The sequence below is a fragment of the Nerophis ophidion genome, linkage group LG13 (assembly GCF_033978795.1).
Source record: "Nerophis ophidion isolate RoL-2023_Sa linkage group LG13, RoL_Noph_v1.0, whole genome shotgun sequence".
Classification (NCBI taxonomy): domain Eukaryota; kingdom Metazoa; phylum Chordata; class Actinopteri; order Syngnathiformes; family Syngnathidae; genus Nerophis; species Nerophis ophidion.
This window is the reverse complement of record NC_084623.1, coordinates 17,743,112-17,761,449: the sequence shown is the minus strand read 5'-3', so window position 1 is coordinate 17,761,449 and position 18,338 is coordinate 17,743,112. Positions and strand designations below refer to the sequence as shown.

Below are 18,338 nucleotides of genomic sequence, written 5' to 3'. Positions count from 1 at the left end.
CCGGGAAAATCCGGGAGGGTTGGCAAGTAAGCATAATGATGCAATATGTGCATACAGCTAGCCTAAACAGCACTGATTAGCTTGCAGTCAAGCAGTGACCAAACATGCCTGATTAGCACTCCAACAAGTCAATAACAACAAAGTGCACCTTCACGCACAGCATAAAACATTTGGTGGACAAAATGAGACAAAGAAGGAGTGGAAGATTTTACAAACTGTTGCGTCACAGTCCACGCTATGGTGAGTACAAGAACCGCCGAAATTAGTAGGACAAAACGATGTTCACCAAATACTTTCATCAGTAAAGCATACACACAAACATATTAAACAGTGTGCTTTCTAAGAGTTGGGAAGATTTTGTGTCATGTTTGTCCTCAAAGAAAAAACATACAATAACAAAAAAAATATTTTTCCATTTCCAATCCTTTTATAAAATACTCCAGGAAGCCACTCGGGTGGCACGATAGAGCAGTGGGTTGCTGACTCCCGGTCTAGGACATCGTGTGTGCTGTACATCACCATGCGTGGATCATCCTTTCAATATACAATCTTTGGTCATGCACAGCCCGCTACAACTCCTTCACCATGTAAAGCAAAGAAGTCCACTTTTACTTTAAACATTATCCCATCCAAAATGTGCCGTCAACATAACGTTAACATTAAATCATACTGATGTAACTAATGTTGCTTTCCCCTTGAATGAAATTGATATGAAACACCGTCGGTATAAAACTGTCGTTATGTCAGGGTTCAGCCCCGCCCCAAATGCAGTACACACGTAGGGCTTCGCGATCAGCGGGGTGTGGGGAATTTTGTCTGAAGAAGCACATTAAAATGTAAATTATTGAATGACAAGGCACTTCATATAATATTTTACCCCATCATGCTCTGTCACTGATTAGAACATTAAAAATAAATCCTCCTTTACGACCTGTCGCTCCATGGTTTACGTCATTAGTACTTGCAGTGCAAAGCAGAAGACCTTGGGTTCTAACCCTGGTCGTGGTTGAACATTTAGTATGTTTTTTATATTTATGTTTTAAAGATGTTACAATTGTTTACCGTATTGTTCAGACAAGGCACACTTAAAATTATTTCATTTTCTCAAAACTCGATAGTGCGCCATATAACCCAGTGCGCCTAATGTACTGAATAATTTTGGATGTGCTTTCCAACCTCAAAGCTATTTTATTTGGTACATGGTGAAATGATACATGTGACCAGTAGATGGCAGTCACACATAAGAGATACGTGCAGACTGCAGTATGACTCAAGTAAACAACCGTCATATATGTTTCATTAAAAATATGGAGCATTACACACAACGCTTAAAAATCTATTAAAATGTTCTAGTACAACTTTGGTAAGCTATGAAGACGCACCGCTTGATGGATTGTACTGTGCTTCAACATACAAGTATTATTATGGTCTGTGTAAAAGGTAAGACATATTTGGAATTTTGTATCGCAATATTATGCAAAAGCAACTTTTCTTACTTTCTGGTACCTGCTGATCTGTATTTGGGATCTGCATAAGTCCTGAAAATGTGCCGCCTTAGTAGTCCGTGCTGACACCGTAGTCAGTTAGCTTCTTCTTTTTCTGTATCTTCTTGTTATGTGACATTCATCCTCTGCTGTTGCCATTTCTAATATAAAGTAGTGTAAATTTCTTACTTATATCCGTCAGTAAACACGCCATGAAAGCGTTAAAACATACCGGTATGGTGAGTTTACATTATTCACCCAAGAAACTTCGATCGGACGTTTTTTCACGGGACACATTGTTGTTATTGTACTCCTGAGCCACGGATGAGAAGATGCTACTCCGTTATTGATTTAAGTCAAGTCTGAGTGTCATTAAAACAGTTAGCTCCATCTTTTGACACTTCTCCCATTCCCGTCCTTGCACGCTACACCGTTACAACAAAGATGACGGAGAAAAGACGCTGCCGAAGGTGAGCAACGTAAATAAGACCACCCACAAAACGGCGCATCCTGAGGCGACTGTCAGAAAGCGCCTTGAAGAAGACCAAAGGACCACCAATACATGTTATGTAGACCACAAGGAAGTGTTTTTAATTTAAAAAAAAAAAATAATAATATGATTCCTTTAATGCGGCCTATAATCCAATGTGCCTTTTGTAGGAACATAGACCTGACGAGACCCACTCATCGGCTGTGTGTTTCATAATCCGGTGCACCATATGGTCCGGAAAAATGTGGACTGTTACAAAACCATGCTGATTATAAAAGATGTTATTAAGTGATAGATAGTTATAGCTCAATTAAAGCTTTTGTTATTCTGGAAATTCATTCTGGTGCTCAAGGTAATATAATTTAAATGGTGCTGGGATACCCATCATTTCAGCCTTTCAAAGTTCCTCTCAATTTTTGACCACGAGTACGAATCTGTCATTTGTGTTACTGCTCTGGCATGCTACTAAACTGCTATAGTGTTGAGTTATAGCTGGACTGTCATGTTTTCAGATGACCCTTTTCTGTTTTCTTTCTGTGTTTTACTAACAGTTTTTGCGCGGACTTTAAAACTTTATTCAGTTGAATTAAAGGTAATTTTTAGAATTTGCATCTATTTATGCACACATCTTTACGGTTTGTCACTTTTGCCTCCCTGGGATATAGTTGGAAAAAACATGAATTAGTCGTGGAGAATAGTGGCTGTGAAAGTCTAGCTTTAACTGCTTGCTGACTTAGAAACATTTAAATGATATTCCAAAAAGTTAAAATACAAGTCTTAAACTTAAGCATTGACAACTTGTTACGTGTCCTTACAAGAAGTCTCTGATTGAACGTAATCATGTGGCCTTCACATATGCAACACATCAAGAAACCTCTGTAATTATATACAGATGGATAAATCTAGTTGTGTCAAAAACATTTATCAAATAATCACACAATATCTACGGCTTTTCACAAACACAAGTGTCTGCAAGGCATACTGGGTCAACAGCCATACAGGTCTCACTGAGGGTGGCCGTATAAACAACTTTAACACTCTTACAAATATGCGCCACACTGGGAACCCACACCAAACTATAATGACAAACACATCCGCACCGTAACACAACATAAACACAACAGAACAAATACCCAGAATCCCTTGCAGCACTAACTCTCCTGAAAAGCTACAATATAAGCTATCCCCTACCCCACCCCCCCCTCCAACCTCAACCCCGCCCACCTCAACCTCCTCATGCTCTCTCAGGGAGAGCATGTCCCAAATTCCAAGCTGTTGTTTTGAGGCACATTTAAAAAAATAAATGCACTTTGTGACTTCAATAATAAATATGGCAGTGCCATGTTGGCATTTTTTTTCCATAAGTTGAGTTGATTTATTTTGGAAAACCTTGTTACATTGTTTAATGCATCCAGCGGGGCATCACAACAGAATTAGGCATAATAATGTCTTCATTCCACAACTGTATACTGTATATCGGTATCGGTTGATATTGGAATTGGTAATTAAGAGTTGGACAATATTGGAATATCGGATATCGGCAAAAAAGCCATTATCGGACATCTCTGGCCTAAATTTCAGAAACCCACCCGAGTGACAATACAGCATATTTTATGGTAGCTTTAATATAAGTACAAGATAAGATCAAATCAAATCAAATCAAATGTAATTGTAAACAGTTCTTGAAATTCAGCTGTTGGTTGAATCAATAAAGTAGAACAGCAAATGTTTATTTTACAAGTATTACCAATAGAAAGCAGTGACCCTAAAAATGATCAAATACAGTTGTGATCAAAATTATTCAACCCCCACACAATTTTGGTGTTTTAGCAAGTTGGACATTTATTCCGTATTTCGTTTATAGTCATATCAAATAAAGATGCATTAAATAGACAAATGCAACTTGAAATACAACATTATATTTTGTAACATACCAAACAGTGTCACTTCTCTTAATATCTCATTGACAAAATTATTCAACCCCCTTGAAGATCATACTGTAAATGTTTAAAGGTTTTTCAGTTTTACTTGATTCAGCAGCCAATTTAAGGAAATCCAACAGACTGTTGCTGAATAAACATAATGTAAACATGTTATCTGGCGATGAGTCATCTGCATGCGCAGGGAAGGTCTGACATGTTTGGCATCCTGAGCAAACAGCCTCTCTGGCACATTAACACTCCCCTTTAAAAGCCTGAGCCAAGGAAAAGGTTATAATCCCATTAAGTCTTTAAACACTTTAATATGCAAAGTGTCGCCAAAAACACAGACCCGTGTATATACATGCAGTATGTCTTCCATGAACTACATATGCATGCAGTCATTCACACATGCATACGACAATAATTTGATCGTACACAATACATACATAGGAAGTATTTTTTGCCTCATTCCTGTGGGAATCCTGCATTCGACTGAAGCATTATGGTGTGGGGTTGGTTAATTTATCCACGAAAAGCTGCAGTGTTCTCAGAAAACCAACATGAGAAGATTAAGTACCTCCAATAAAGGGTGGCCAGCAGGGATTTATTTATCCACCTAGGAAATAGGCACGGCCTAAACCGGAAACAGAAAGTATACATCATATCCGGCAGCCATTTTAATGTTGTAGTTTTTTTTTTAAAGCTATCCACCATCTTGGTTGTAGTACTTAATGATATAAAGTTAAAAGTTTAAGTACCCATAATTGTCACACACACACACACACACACACACACTCTAGGTGTGGTGAAATTATTTTCTGCATTTGACCCATTACCCTTGATCAACCCCTGGGAGATGAGTGGAGCAGTGAGCAGCAGCGGGGTCCGCGCCCGGGAATAATTGTTTGTGATTTAACCCCCAATTCCAACCCTTAATGCTGAGTGCCAAGCAGGGAGGTAATGGGTCCCATTTGTATAGTGACTCCTACAGGCTGACAAGGGTATTATTGTAGTTTTGGCGTGTGGTAGCTATCTTGGGTGGAGTCTAAGAATTTGACTTTAAAAAATGATGGATGTTAGTGTTTCTTCTAGCACGATGAATCACTATTCATGTTGACATGTAAAAAATGAGAGTTGTCAGAGAGAGCTAACAAATGTTAGATCCTACGGATTATTGTTGGTTATTTTCCCCGAACTGGGATTGCCTTTAACACGATCACATATGATATACCATCAAAGCAGCATCATCATACTTGCCAACCCTCTCGATTTTCCCGGGAGACTCCCGAATTTCAGTGCCCCTCCCGAAAATCTCGCGGGGCAACCATTCTCGTGAGTTTCTCCCGATTTCCACCTTGACAACAATATTGGGGGCGGGCCTTGAAGGCACTACCTCTAGCGTCCTGAAAAGGAGACTATTATATATATGTCTCTGTTGGTTTATCTATAACCCATAAAGTAGGCAGGCACGGAGCTATATCTCAGCGTGTGTTTATTCCAGCCGGCACGTTACACAAGACATCCAGATTCCCATCATGCAGTGCTTCAAAACTACGGCAAGTAGTAATGTCCAAAAACATAACACAGACGAAGCAGAAGAACGAAGAAGAGACAAGTCGACGACGAGTAAGATGAAGAAGTACGCTTGCAAGTTCCAAAATGATTGGACAAAATAATTTTAGTTCATCCAGGACAGCTCGAAGGGGAAGGGGTATGCTGCCTGCAAATTTGGTAGATCAGACTTCGCCATTGAACACGGTGGCCGATATATATATATATATATATATATATATATATATATATATATATATATACAGTATATATATATATATTTTTTTTTTTTAATTTTATTTTATTTATAAGAAATACTTGAACATATATACACCCCCCCTCACCTCAACAGCCCCCCGCCCCCCATCTCCTAAATTCAGAGGTCTCAAGGTTGGCCAGAATGAGCATCATAGTGACCAGGTCACATATTATATACCAACGAAACAGCATCATAAGCGACCACGTTTCTGCCGAAGCAAAAACTATTGCCTTTAACACGGTCACATATGATGTACTGTCATTATGTACATGTAATCATGAATAGTGATTCATCATGCATTTGCATACTTGCCAACCTTGAGACCTCCGATTTTGGGAGGTGGTCGAGGGTGGGGCGGAGGCGTGGTTGGGGCAGGGGGCGTGGTTAAGAGGGGTGGCGTATAATTCACCGAATTGAGTATTTCATATATATAAATACATATATATGTATGAAATACTTGACTTTCAGTGAGTTCTAGCTATATATATTTATTTTATTATATATATAAATAAAAGAAATAGTTGAATTTCCGACCGTACCAATCAAATACACAGTAATAAAAACACAGTTGTTCTACTAACTGTACCGTGCTTGCTTGTTACTAAAAAAACAACAACAACACTTACCTTTCACTATTTGAGTAACCTTTGTTCTGCCATTTGCGTATTGACGAGCGATCTCCGAATCCGGGAAAATCCTTCACGGATTTGTTGTAGACATCCGCAAATGAGAACCGGATGTTGCTTCCAGCGATCAGCATAGTCATCGTTGTCTCAGCATAATCAATCAATCAATCAATCAATGTTTATTTATATAGCCCCAAATCACAAATGTCTCAAAGGACTGCACAAATCATTACGACTACAACATCCTCGGAAGAACCCACAAAAGGGCAAGGAAAACTCACACCCAGTGGGCAGGGAGAATTCACATTCAGTGGGACGCCAGTGACAATGCTGACTATGAGAAACCTTGGAGAGGACCTCAGATGTGGGCAACCCCCCCCCCCTCTAGGGGACCGAAAGCAATGGATGTCCAGCGGGTCTAACATGATACTGTGAAAGTTCAATCCATAGTGGCTCCAAGACAGCAGTGAGAGTCCCGTCCACAGGAAACCATCTCAAGCGGATCAGCAGCGTAGAGATGTCCCCAACCGATACAGGCGAGCGGTCCATCCTGGGTCCCGACGAGCGGTCCATCCTGGGTCTCGACTCTGGACAGTCAGTACTTCATCCATGGTCATCGGACCGGACCCCCGCCACAAGGGAGGGGGGGACATAGGAGAAAGAAAAGAAGCGGCAGATCAACTGGTCTAAAAAGGAGGTCTATTTAAAGGCTAGAGTATACAGATGAGTTTTAAGATGAGACTTAAATGCTTCTACTGAGGTAGCATCTCGAACTGTTACCGGGAGGGCATTCCAGAGTACTGGAGCCCGAACGGAAAACGCTCTATAGCCCGCAGACTTTTTTTTTTGAGCTCTAGGAATCACTAATAAGCCGGAGTCTTTTGAACGCAGATTTCTTGCCGGGACATACGGTACAATACAATCGGCAAGATAGGCTGGAGCTAGACCGTGTAGTATTTTATACGTAAGTAGTAAAACCTTAAAGTCACATCTTAAGTGCACAGGAAGCCAGTGCAGGTGAGCCAGTACAGGCGTAATATGATCAAACTTTCTTGTTCTTGTCAAAAGTCTAGCAGCCGCATTTTGTACCAACTGTAATCTTTTAATGCTAGACATGGGGAGACCCGAAAATAATACGTTACAGTAATCGAGACGAGACGTAACAAACGCATGGATAATGATCTCGGCGTCTTTAGTGGACAAAATGGAGCGAATTTTAGCGATATTACGGAGATGAAAGAAGGCCGTTTTAGTAACGCTTTTAATGTGTGACTCAAAGGAGAGAGTTGGGTCGAAGATAATACCCAGATTTTTTACAGAGTCACCTTGTTTTATTATTTGGTTGTCAAATGTTAAAGTTGTATTATTAAATAGAGGTCGGTGTCTAGCAGGACCGATAATCAGCATTTCCGTTTTTTTGGCATTAAGTTGCAAAAAGTTAGCGGACATCCATTGTTTAATTTCATTAAGACACGCTTCCAACTGACTACAGTCCGGCGTGTTGGTCAGCTTTAGGGGCATGTAAAGTTGGGTGTCATCAGCATAACAGTGAAAGCTAATACCGTATTTGCGTATGACGTCACCTAGCGGCAGCATGTAGATGCTGAAGAGTACAGGGCCAAGGACCGAACCCTGGGGAACTCCACACGTTACCTTAACATAGTCCGAGGTCACACTGTTATAGGAGACGCACTGCATCCTATCAGTAAGATAGGAGTTAAACCAAGACAGGGCTGAGTCTGACATACCAATTCGTATTTTGATACGCTCTAATAAAATATTATGATCGACGGTATCGAAAGCAGCGCTAAGATCGAGGAGCAGCAACATAGATGACGCATCAGAGTCCATCGTTAGCAATAGATCATTAGTCAGTTTTGCGAGGGCTGTCTCAGTCGAGTGATTTGCCCTGAAACCGGATTGAAAGGTTTCACATAGATTGTTAAACGCTAAGTGCTCATTTAGCTGCTCTGCAACAATTTTTTCGAGGATTTTCGAAATAAAGGGAAGGTGAGACACCGGTCGGTAGTTTACCATGAGGTCTGGATCGAGGTTAGGTCTTTTAAGGAGAGGATGAATAACCACTTTTTTGAATGCAACGGGAACAGTGCCCGAGGAAAGTGATAAGTTTATAATATTTAGCACTGATGGACCTAATAATACAAAAAGCTCCTTGATAAGTTTCCCAGGAAGTGGGTCAAGTAAACATGTTGTTTGTTTTATTCCATTTACACGTTGTAACAATCCTTCTAATGTTATTTCATCAAAACGAGAGAAACTATTTTGGATATTTGCAGTATCCGCCGTATATACAATCGTATCTGTGTTACTATAACCCCGTTGTAGCTGGGACGCATTGTCTTTAATCTCCTTTCTAATAAGTTCAATTTTCTTATTAAAGAACTTCATAAAGTCATCTGCCGAATGGGTGGAGCTACTGGAAGGAGTCCCTTGTTGGGTTAGCGATGCTACTGTACTAAACAAAAATTTTGGATCGTTTTTATTAATGCGGATGAGATTTGAGTAATAATTAGTTTTAGCTAAGGTAAGCATGCGTTTATAAGTTATTAAACTATCACTCCATGCTTGATGGTGCACCTCAAGTTTAGTCGTGCGCCATTTGCGTTCCAGCTTTCTACATAATAATTTCTGAGCTCTAGTTTCTTCAGTAAACCATGGCGTACGCCTTTTTGGAGCCTTTTTTAACTTCAGCGGTGCTATACTATCAATGGTTTCGCGCAGGGCGTTGTTAAAGTGTTTAGTGAGGTTATCAATAGAGCCCACATACTTTGGGAACGGTGCCATTACCGAGGGCAGTAGGTCCGCAAGAGTCGTCGTTGTGGCAGCATTAATGTTGCGGCTGCTATAGCAGTTATTATTATTATTAGCTTGCCGAACATGAGTCTGAACTTCGAATTTTATAAGGTAATGATCGGACATTACTTTAGTATACGGGAGTATCATAACTTTGGAGACGGTGATACCTCTGACAAGCACTAGGTCTATCGTATTACCGCTGCGATGCGTCGGTTCATTTATTAAGATACACCACCGGGTCTCCATTTTGCGAGGTGGGCCATAATACTGGGTTGTGAATGATGCTGTGCTGCGGACGCTTTGTGCTGCGCTGACTGACCGTTCATGGCTGAATATCCGTTCGGCCACCTTGTTCAATGAAGAAGTCTGTTCTACAAAATTTCCCCTTTAAACTCTCCTGGATAAACTGACATTCTTGTTTCCAATCGTTCTGGAACTTGCAAGCGTACTTCTTTATTTTTGACTCAATGTTGGGGGGGCGTGACCTCCAGTTCCGCTTGAATTTCGGGAGATTTTCGGGAACAAATTTGTCCCGGGAGGTTTTCGGGAGAGGCGCTGAATTTCGGGAGTCTCCCAGAAAATCCGGGAGGGTTGGCAAGTATTTGCATTTGGACTGTCTCCTAGGAGAAAACTTAGACTACGACTTAGACTACGACTTAGACTTGCTTTTTTGTTGTCATTCAAATTTGAACTTTACAGTACAGATAAGAACGACATTTCGTTGCATTAGCTTGTTGTAGTGCAGGATAAAAGAGCAAAAAGGTGCAGATATAAATAAATAGATTTTCGTACAGATAAATATATTGCACTTTTGCATATGCATCCACGTTTATGGATGTATGTTATATTGTCTTTATATTCCTGCGATTTAATCCATTTTAGGGGGGGAATTATTATGATGCGTTCAATAGTCTTATGGCCTGAGGGAAGAAGCTGTTACAGAACCGGGAGGTTCTGCTACAGAGGCTGCGGAACCTCTTTCTAGAGTCCAGCAGTGAAAACAGTCCTTAGTGAGGGGGGGAGGAGCCTCTGCAGATTTTCTGAGCCATGGTCAGGCAGCGGCTTTTTTGCGATCTCCTGGATAGGAGGAAGAGGAGTCCTGATGATCGTTTCCGCCGTCCTCACCACTCTCTCCAGAGACTTCCGGTCTGAGGCTCTGCAGGCTCCAGTCCAGACAGAGATACAGCTGTTTCAGTAGGCTCTCGATAGTGCATCTGTAGAATGTGTACAACACATTTAAATAATGGATCCCATATTCCAATATATGATTTAATATTATCTAAACTAAATGCATTTTTTTCCACTGATATCCTTTACATATATTGTGTATACCAGTCAGTATGAGTTGGACTACCAACATCTATCCATTCTTTTTTTATTAATCCCCAAGATTACAAGTTTGCAGTGTCATTGAGATGTTTATATGTAGGAATGTGATTGCTTCTTATGTTGTTTTCAACCATAACTCTTTTATTCTCTGACATTCCCACAATAAATGAGCACGAGTTCCCTCAGCTGCCCGACACTTCATACATGCTTTGCTGTTTACTGCACCAATTTTAAACAGCTCTTTGAAAACAACAATTATGTTTATTTTGATTCAGAACACATGCATAATAGATGTTATCATCCAATGACCCAGCTGCCTTCCTTTTCTTGTTTTTCCAAGGCTTTGACATTTTCTTGTTCATGTTTTATCGGTGTCAATTCGGCATTTTCAACACCCCTCTCTCGACGCGAGAGTGACAACAATGTTGTAAATTACTAGCACTTCACCTTTTTTTTTTTCTTTTTTTTTTTTTTTTCGCGACTTCACACAACCCCAGGAAAAATTGTGCTTGGCTTAGATTCACGAAATTATAAATGAAATGTGTGATATTTGGAAGCAGCTACTGGTTTGATTTACTTAGGGGACTTATGGCATTAGTGGCAGGATTAGATGCATGTCTGCAGCGGCCGCCGTAGTAAGAGAGAAGGCCTGAATCCTCGGGTAACACAGATATTAAAAAAAAAAAAAAAAAAAACTGTTCTATCTCCGTAAAACAGATTCACCAGCTTTCATGCACGATTTGTTCAACCACAAGTTCAGATAGCAGCTAGAGCTACCTTGGTGGCATTATAACCCCTCTTCGATATTCCATGTAAAATTATGTGTACATTATAATTAAAATCATATTCAATATACCGTATTTTCTGGACTATAAAGTGCATTGATTGATTGATTGAACATTTTATTAGTAGATTGCACAGTACAGTACATATTCCGTACAATTGACCACTAAATGGTAACACCCAAATACGTTTTTCAACTTGTTTAGGTCGGGGTTCACATTTCACCACATTTAAGCCACACCCACCAAATTATTTTAAGGAATTAATATGTTTACATATATTAGCCGCTATGGACTATAGTTATACTTTTTATAAAAGTTTATTTACATACCTTAACTCTTTCCAAACGGTGCCTATAACACGGCAGTAAAACGGCTGATCAAACAAAACAGAACTCATCATCATGGGCCCACTAGCTGCAGAGGCTACCTCTCCATTCAGCTAGAGCGATTCAATAACTCCACGGTGACGTAATGGTGAATTAAGAAACTGAAACAATACAAAAAAAAATAAAAAATGCCAAGCATATTTGATAATTAATGATGATGGATTGATAGCATGTACAAATATGCATGAAAACACTCCTATAGACATCACACATGGGACGGTTTAGTACGTAAGAATTGTTTTCGTTATATTGTGAAACCTACAAATACTGCTTGGTGTAATGAAGAATACATACAAGCACAAATGATATAGGCACATATTTCCGGTTCACGGAACGAAACAGTAAGTACGTTTTCAACCCGGAGCACCTGCAGTGAGTGAACTCATCCATTAGATGGTTTCCATGGCACAAACAATAACACACCTTTTTTTGTCTTTGTTGGTGTAATATGGAAAGTATTTGTTGAAAACAAAACATAATGGCAGATAGCAAAGAAAAGTCTATAAATTATCCACACCGTTTTATAAGCCGCAGGGTAAAAAGCGTTGGGAAAAAAGTGATATCAATATTTGTATTTACTCGTGGCGATTAAAGGCACGTGCACCAAGTTTGTCACGGAACGGAATTAATTTTTTTTTTAAGTAAATACCTTCAGATGATGAATAAGAGAACATGAGACAATTCTTTGGACATCAATTTATCAGCTCAGATTGACTAAACACCGAAGACCGACTTTTTGAAAATACTTTTCGAAGGGCTTTGTGGATTTTTGCATGGGGACAACAGACCAGAAGTCCATCCATCCATCCATTTCCCACCGCTTATTCCCTTTTGGGGTGGCGGGGGGCGCTGGCGCCTATCTCAGCTACAATCGGGCGGAAGGCGGGGTACACCTTGGACAAGTCGCCACCTCATCGCAGAGACCAGAAGTCATAGTTGAATATTCAAAAAAGACCACTACAAAAATGAGCAATATTTTGCACTGTTGTACAATTTAATAAATCAGAAACTGATGACACAGTGCTGGATTCTACTTCTTTATCCCTTTTTTTTCAACCAAAAATGCTTTGCTCTGATTAGGGGGTACTTGAATTAAAAAAACGTTCACAGAGGGTACACGACAGACAATTCTACTTCCAGTTCAAGGCATTAAAAAGAGAAGTGTATTTTTAACCTGAGCGAACTCATCCAAAAGGTGGCGCCACAGCACAAACTATAACACACAATTCCAGTGGTTTCTGCTTTGGTTGAATGAAAACTGTTTAACACAAAACATTATAGCTGCTAGCGAAAAAAAAAAAAATCCAGAAATTAGCTGCACCGTTTTATAAGCTGCAAGGCTCAAAGCTAGGGGTGTGGGAAAAAATCGATTGGAATACGAATCGAATTCAAAATCGATTCTAATTTTCTAAAAATCAATTTTTATTTTTTATTTAATTTTTTTCTTTCCTTTTTTTAATCAATCCAACAAACCACTAAACAGCAATACCATAACAATGCAAACTGATTCCAAAACCAAACCTGACCCAGCAATATTTAGAACTGCAATAAACAGAGCAATTGAGAGGAGACACAAACATGACACAGAACAAACCAAAAGTAGGAAAACAAAAATGAATATTATTAACAACAGTATCAATATTAGTTATAATTTCAGCATAGCAGTGATTAAAAATCCCTCATTGACATTATCATTAGACATTTATAAAAATAAAAATAAACTGTCACAGTGGCTTACACTTGCATCGCATCTCATAAGCTTGACAACACACTGTGTACAATATTTTCACAAAGATAAAATAAGTCATATTTTTGGTTCGTTTAATAGTTAAAACAAATTTACATTATTACAATCAGTTAATAAAACATTGTCCTTTACAATTATAAAAGCTTTTTACAAAAATCTACTACTCTGCAAGCATGTCAGCAGACTGGGGTAGATCCTGCTAAAATCCTATGTATTGAATTAATACAGAATCGTTTTGAATCGGAAAAATATCGTTTTTGAATCGAGACTCGAATCGAATCGAAAAAATCGATATATTATCGAATCGTGACCCCCAAGAATCGATATTGAATCGAATCGTGGGGCACCCAAAGATTCACAGCCCTACTCAAAGCACAGGAAAAAAGTAGCGGTTTATAGTATGGAATTTACGGTAATACAATATTTCTGGAGTTTTCCCAATGATACCGCCCACGTGGCCCATATCTTAAACCCCTCCTGTGCATGATGACAAATCTTATTTGATGGAATAAACATTTTGGGCTATCACACCCTCTTGAACTGGGAGCTTATCCCTGATTAATGCACCACGGCGCTTTAACCCTGACTGTATGTTAAGGAAAGAATATTTGAGATTAAAGCAAAACCCAGACATTCCTAAAATCAATTTAACACTCTTAAGACTTGAGTAATCTGCTCTCGCTTTCTGCTCCATGGTTCTCTCAACGCATTTGGGAGGATGTCTACATTTTACGGCCATCTAGAGAAATTAGACGAATGGATGCCAAGCAATAATTCTACTACAATTACTTAAATCAACTCAATAGAGGTCCATTGATCAGGGACACATTATCAAGTGAATCAGGCTATTGATCCGAACAAGGATTTTTTCCTCATGACACAGTTCTGTTTGCGTCACTTGGTCAGTTATGCTTGCTCATGCAAAATGTTTATTTGTCGAAGTTGACTTTGTGAACCAAAGCAAAATCTGCTTTGGCGTGTTTGCAATACAGACGGGGATACCGTTAATGGTCGCATCGATGGTGTTCATTTTCAAGCCTCATTGAGCTTTGAAAAGTCATAATAAAACAGATGGTCCCCTGTTTCAAGGTCTGTCGCAGGTTGTACTGGGGTCGCCGGCGCTTTTCTGGGACAGCGGACGCATCTGTCGATGTGGGCAATCAGCCGCGAGAGCATTTTGTTTGTTTTCGAGTACAATCAAATTAACAACTCTAAATCCAAACATTTGAGTTTGAATACCGTTTATTGGTTTGCTCGCCTGTGGATGTCAGGAAACTAACAGAGGCTGCTGCTCTTGGCTTTGTAATTGTAGCATTATGTTTTGGACTGACTGGGACGCTACCTTCCCCCGGATCGAGGCCGCATCGATGAGTGGAGAAGGTCGACACATTGTGTTTAAGGATATGGAGATTGGAGCCTGGCCCAATGGACTGACTCTGGATCATCTGGAGAAGAGGATTATTTGGACTGATGCACGGTATTTCATTTAAACTTTTAAGGTTTTTTGGGGAGAAATGTCATACCTTTACTGTACTAAATTACAGTTTAGGCTCGGAGTGTCCAAATGTTTTCCATTGAAAAATGAAAGAATGCAGGGGCCGTTTTCATAATATTCATTTTCAAAACCAATACGATATATGTTGAATTTAATTAGATGCTAAAGGTCCCGGGGAACCAAAATAAATATAAATGTTTACATATATTTGCAACTCTGGACTTTTTTTCAATACTTTTTATTAATGTTTATTCACATACCTTGACTGTTTCCAAACAGTGCCTAAAACACGGCAGTAAAACGGCTGATCAAACAAAACAGAAGTAATCATCACGGGGACAACTAGTTGTGGAGGCTAGCTTTTCATTCAGCTGAACAAATTCAGTAACTCCATGGTGACGTTTTGGTGAATTAAGAAGCTGAAACAATACAAAAAAAATGCCATTGTTAGTTAATGATGCTAACACATCCTCGAAGGCTCCTCTGAATTTATTTAGATTTCAAAGGTCCCGGGGAACCAAAAGGGTCTCAGGCACTAAAGTCTTAAAAATAAGTCACATATTAATATTTTTTTTTACTTCCAATGCTTAAATAGCAAATGAATGATTTCAGATCCATCCATTTCCATAAAGTTGTTTTTTTTAATGAAATATTTGATGTGAAGTATTTGGAACCTTAAATAAGTAAATACAGGTAATTCATCAATCGATCAATGTTTATTTATTTAGCCCTAAATCACAAGTGTCTCAAAGGGCTGCACAAGCCACAACGACATCCTTGGTTCAGAGCCCACATAAGGACAAGGAAAAACTGACATCCCAGTGGGATGTCAATCACAGTGAATGCACCAGTCCTAATTTTATTTTATGTTATCCTTTTGTTTTTTGCATATTGCCATTGTTATTCTGATTCATTATTGTTACTAATATTATTTTTTTTTTTGTTGTTCTTTACTCATGAGCAATGTTTTCCGGTTGTTAGTACATGCCAAAAGTTTGGAAACACCTTCTCATTCAATAGGTTTTCTGTATTTTCATGACTATTTACATTGTAGATTGTCACTGAAGGCATCACAACTATGAATGAACACATGTGGAGTTGCGTACTTAACAAAAAAAAAAAAGGTGAAATAACTGAAAACATGATTTATATTCTAGTTTCTTCAAACTAGCCACCCTTTGCTCTTATTACTGTTTTGCACACTTTTGGCATTCTCTCGATGAGCTTCAAGCACACCTGTGAAATGAAAAACTTTTCAGGTGACTATCTCATGAAGCTCATCGAGAGAATGCCAAAGAGTGTGCGAAAAAGTAATCAGAGCAAAGGGTGGCTGTTTTGAAGAAACTAGAATATAAAACATGTTTTCAGTTATTTCACCTTTCTACCTGTCTACTTAAGATTGTAGATTGTCACTGAAGGCATCAAAACTATGAATGAACACATGCGGAGTTATGAACTTAACAAAAAATGGTGAAATAACTGAAAACATGATTTATATTCTCTCTTCCTCTCTTTCTCTTTCCTCTTTTTCTTTGCCCGAACCACCTCATCTGGCTCCTCTCGATGTGGAGGAGCAGCGGCTTTACTTTGAGCTCCTCCCGGATGGCAGAGCTTCTCACCCTATCTCTAAGGGAGAGCCCCGGTTCGGGCATCTGGTCAGGATGCCACCCGAACGCCTCCCTAGGGAGGTGTTTAGGGCACGTCCAACCGGTAGGAGGCCACGGGGAAGACCCAGGACACGTTGGGAAGACTATGTCTCCCGGCTGGCCTGGGAACACCTCGGGATCCCCCGGGAAGAGCTAGACGAAGTGGCTGGGGGAAGGGAAGTCTGGGTTTCCCTGCTTAGGCTGTTGCCCCCGCGAACCGACCTCGGATAAGCGGAAGAAGATGGATGGATGGACGATTTATATTGTAGTTTCTTCAAAATAGCCACCCTGTTTTGCACACTCTTGGCATTCTTTCGATGAGCTTCGAGAGGTAGCCACCTGAAAGGGTTTTCACTTCACAGGTGTGATAGTTTGATGCCTTTAGTGACAATCTACAATGTGAATAGTCAAGAAAATAAAGAAAACGCATTGAAATGAGAAGGTGTGTATATAATTAAATGTATTTTCAATATCATTTCAACAATTGAACTACTACTTTATATATGTCAGTGTGGGGCTAAATGTGTCACTCATGGTGCTGCGGTACGCCTAAATATGCTGGGTTTGTGTTGTGGCCCATTGGCACATTTTCATCTCGGCCCTTGGTGGCAAAACGTTTGGTCTCCACTGGCTTAGACAGAAATACCTGTATCAACAATCGCCTCCAAAGCATTTAGAAGAGCAGTTGAAACTTTGTTACGGAGTTCTGTGTCTATCTTTTTTCACAGTTCCGATGCCATTTTCTCCGCCCTTTACGACGGCAGTGGCATCATTGAGATCCTCAAGGGCCACGAATACCTTTCTCATCCCTTTGCCGTTTCCCTCTTCGGAGGAAATGTCTACTGGACGGACTGGAGGACTAACACTTTAGCAAGAGCCAATAAGTGGACGGGGCAAAATGTTACTGTCATCCAGAAGACAAGCGCTCAGCCTTTTGACCTGCAGATCTTCCATCCCAGTAGACAGCCGCAAGGTGAGAAGTTGTACCTACTTTTTTGCTGGAGACAAGTGACAAAGAGTGTGTTTCTTGTGTCCACGGTGTATTGCTTCTCAGAAGAAATAGAACATTTTAATAAATTTATCATTTGGCTTGGCAATCGTTATAAATTTTATAATGCAAGAAAAAGTAGCTTGAAATGAGGATATTGTAAATTTGTATGTTTTTGATTAAATTATTTAGATTTACTGTTAAGGGTCCATCTCATTTTAGATGGGGGGGCCACATGGAGAAAAATTTACTCTCAAGTGGACCGGACTGGTAAAATCACGGCACGATAACTTCAAAATAAAGACAACTTCAGATTGTTTTCTTTGTTTGAAAATAGCACAAGCACATTCTGAAAATATACAAATCATAATTTTGTCGGGGTTATTTACACTTACATGTTGCGGTTAATTCTAAGCTATCTTTTTTTTTGTCGTTATTTATACTTTCTTAATAATTTATATGATAAAATTGTATTTATGTTGCAATTGCCGTTTTGGCGTCATATACTCTGTTATTTGTTTGGATCAGGGGTGTCAAACTCATTTTAGACGGGGGGCCACATGGAGAAAAATCTACTCCCAAGTGGGCCGGACTGGTAAAATTACAGCACGATAACTTACAAATAAAGACAACTTCAGATTGATTTCTTTTTTTGAAAATAGAGCAAGCACATTCTGAAAATGTACGAATCATAATTTTTTCCGGGTTATTTACACTTACATGTTGCGGTTAATTCTACGCTTACTTTTTTTTGTTGTTATCTATTGGGGCGGTATAGCTCGGTTGGTAGAGCGGCCGTGCCAGTAACTTGAA

General features: G+C 39.5%; 1 protein-coding gene across 6 annotated transcripts in view; it reads left to right on the top strand.

Annotated features, from left to right (window-relative positions):
- The window catches only part of lrp1bb (low density lipoprotein receptor-related protein 1Bb), a 993,888-nt gene that overhangs the window by 620,791 nt on the left and 354,759 nt on the right, over positions 1-18,338 (top strand). For all 6 annotated transcript variants that reach the window (XM_061918476.1, XM_061918478.1, XM_061918475.1 and 3 more), the window contains 2 exons: positions 14,709-14,873; positions 17,266-17,510. In XM_061918476.1, the coding sequence (XP_061774460.1) occupies positions 14,709-14,873; positions 17,266-17,510 (410 nt within the window). The remainder of the gene's footprint in view (positions 1-14,708; positions 14,874-17,265; positions 17,511-18,338) is intronic.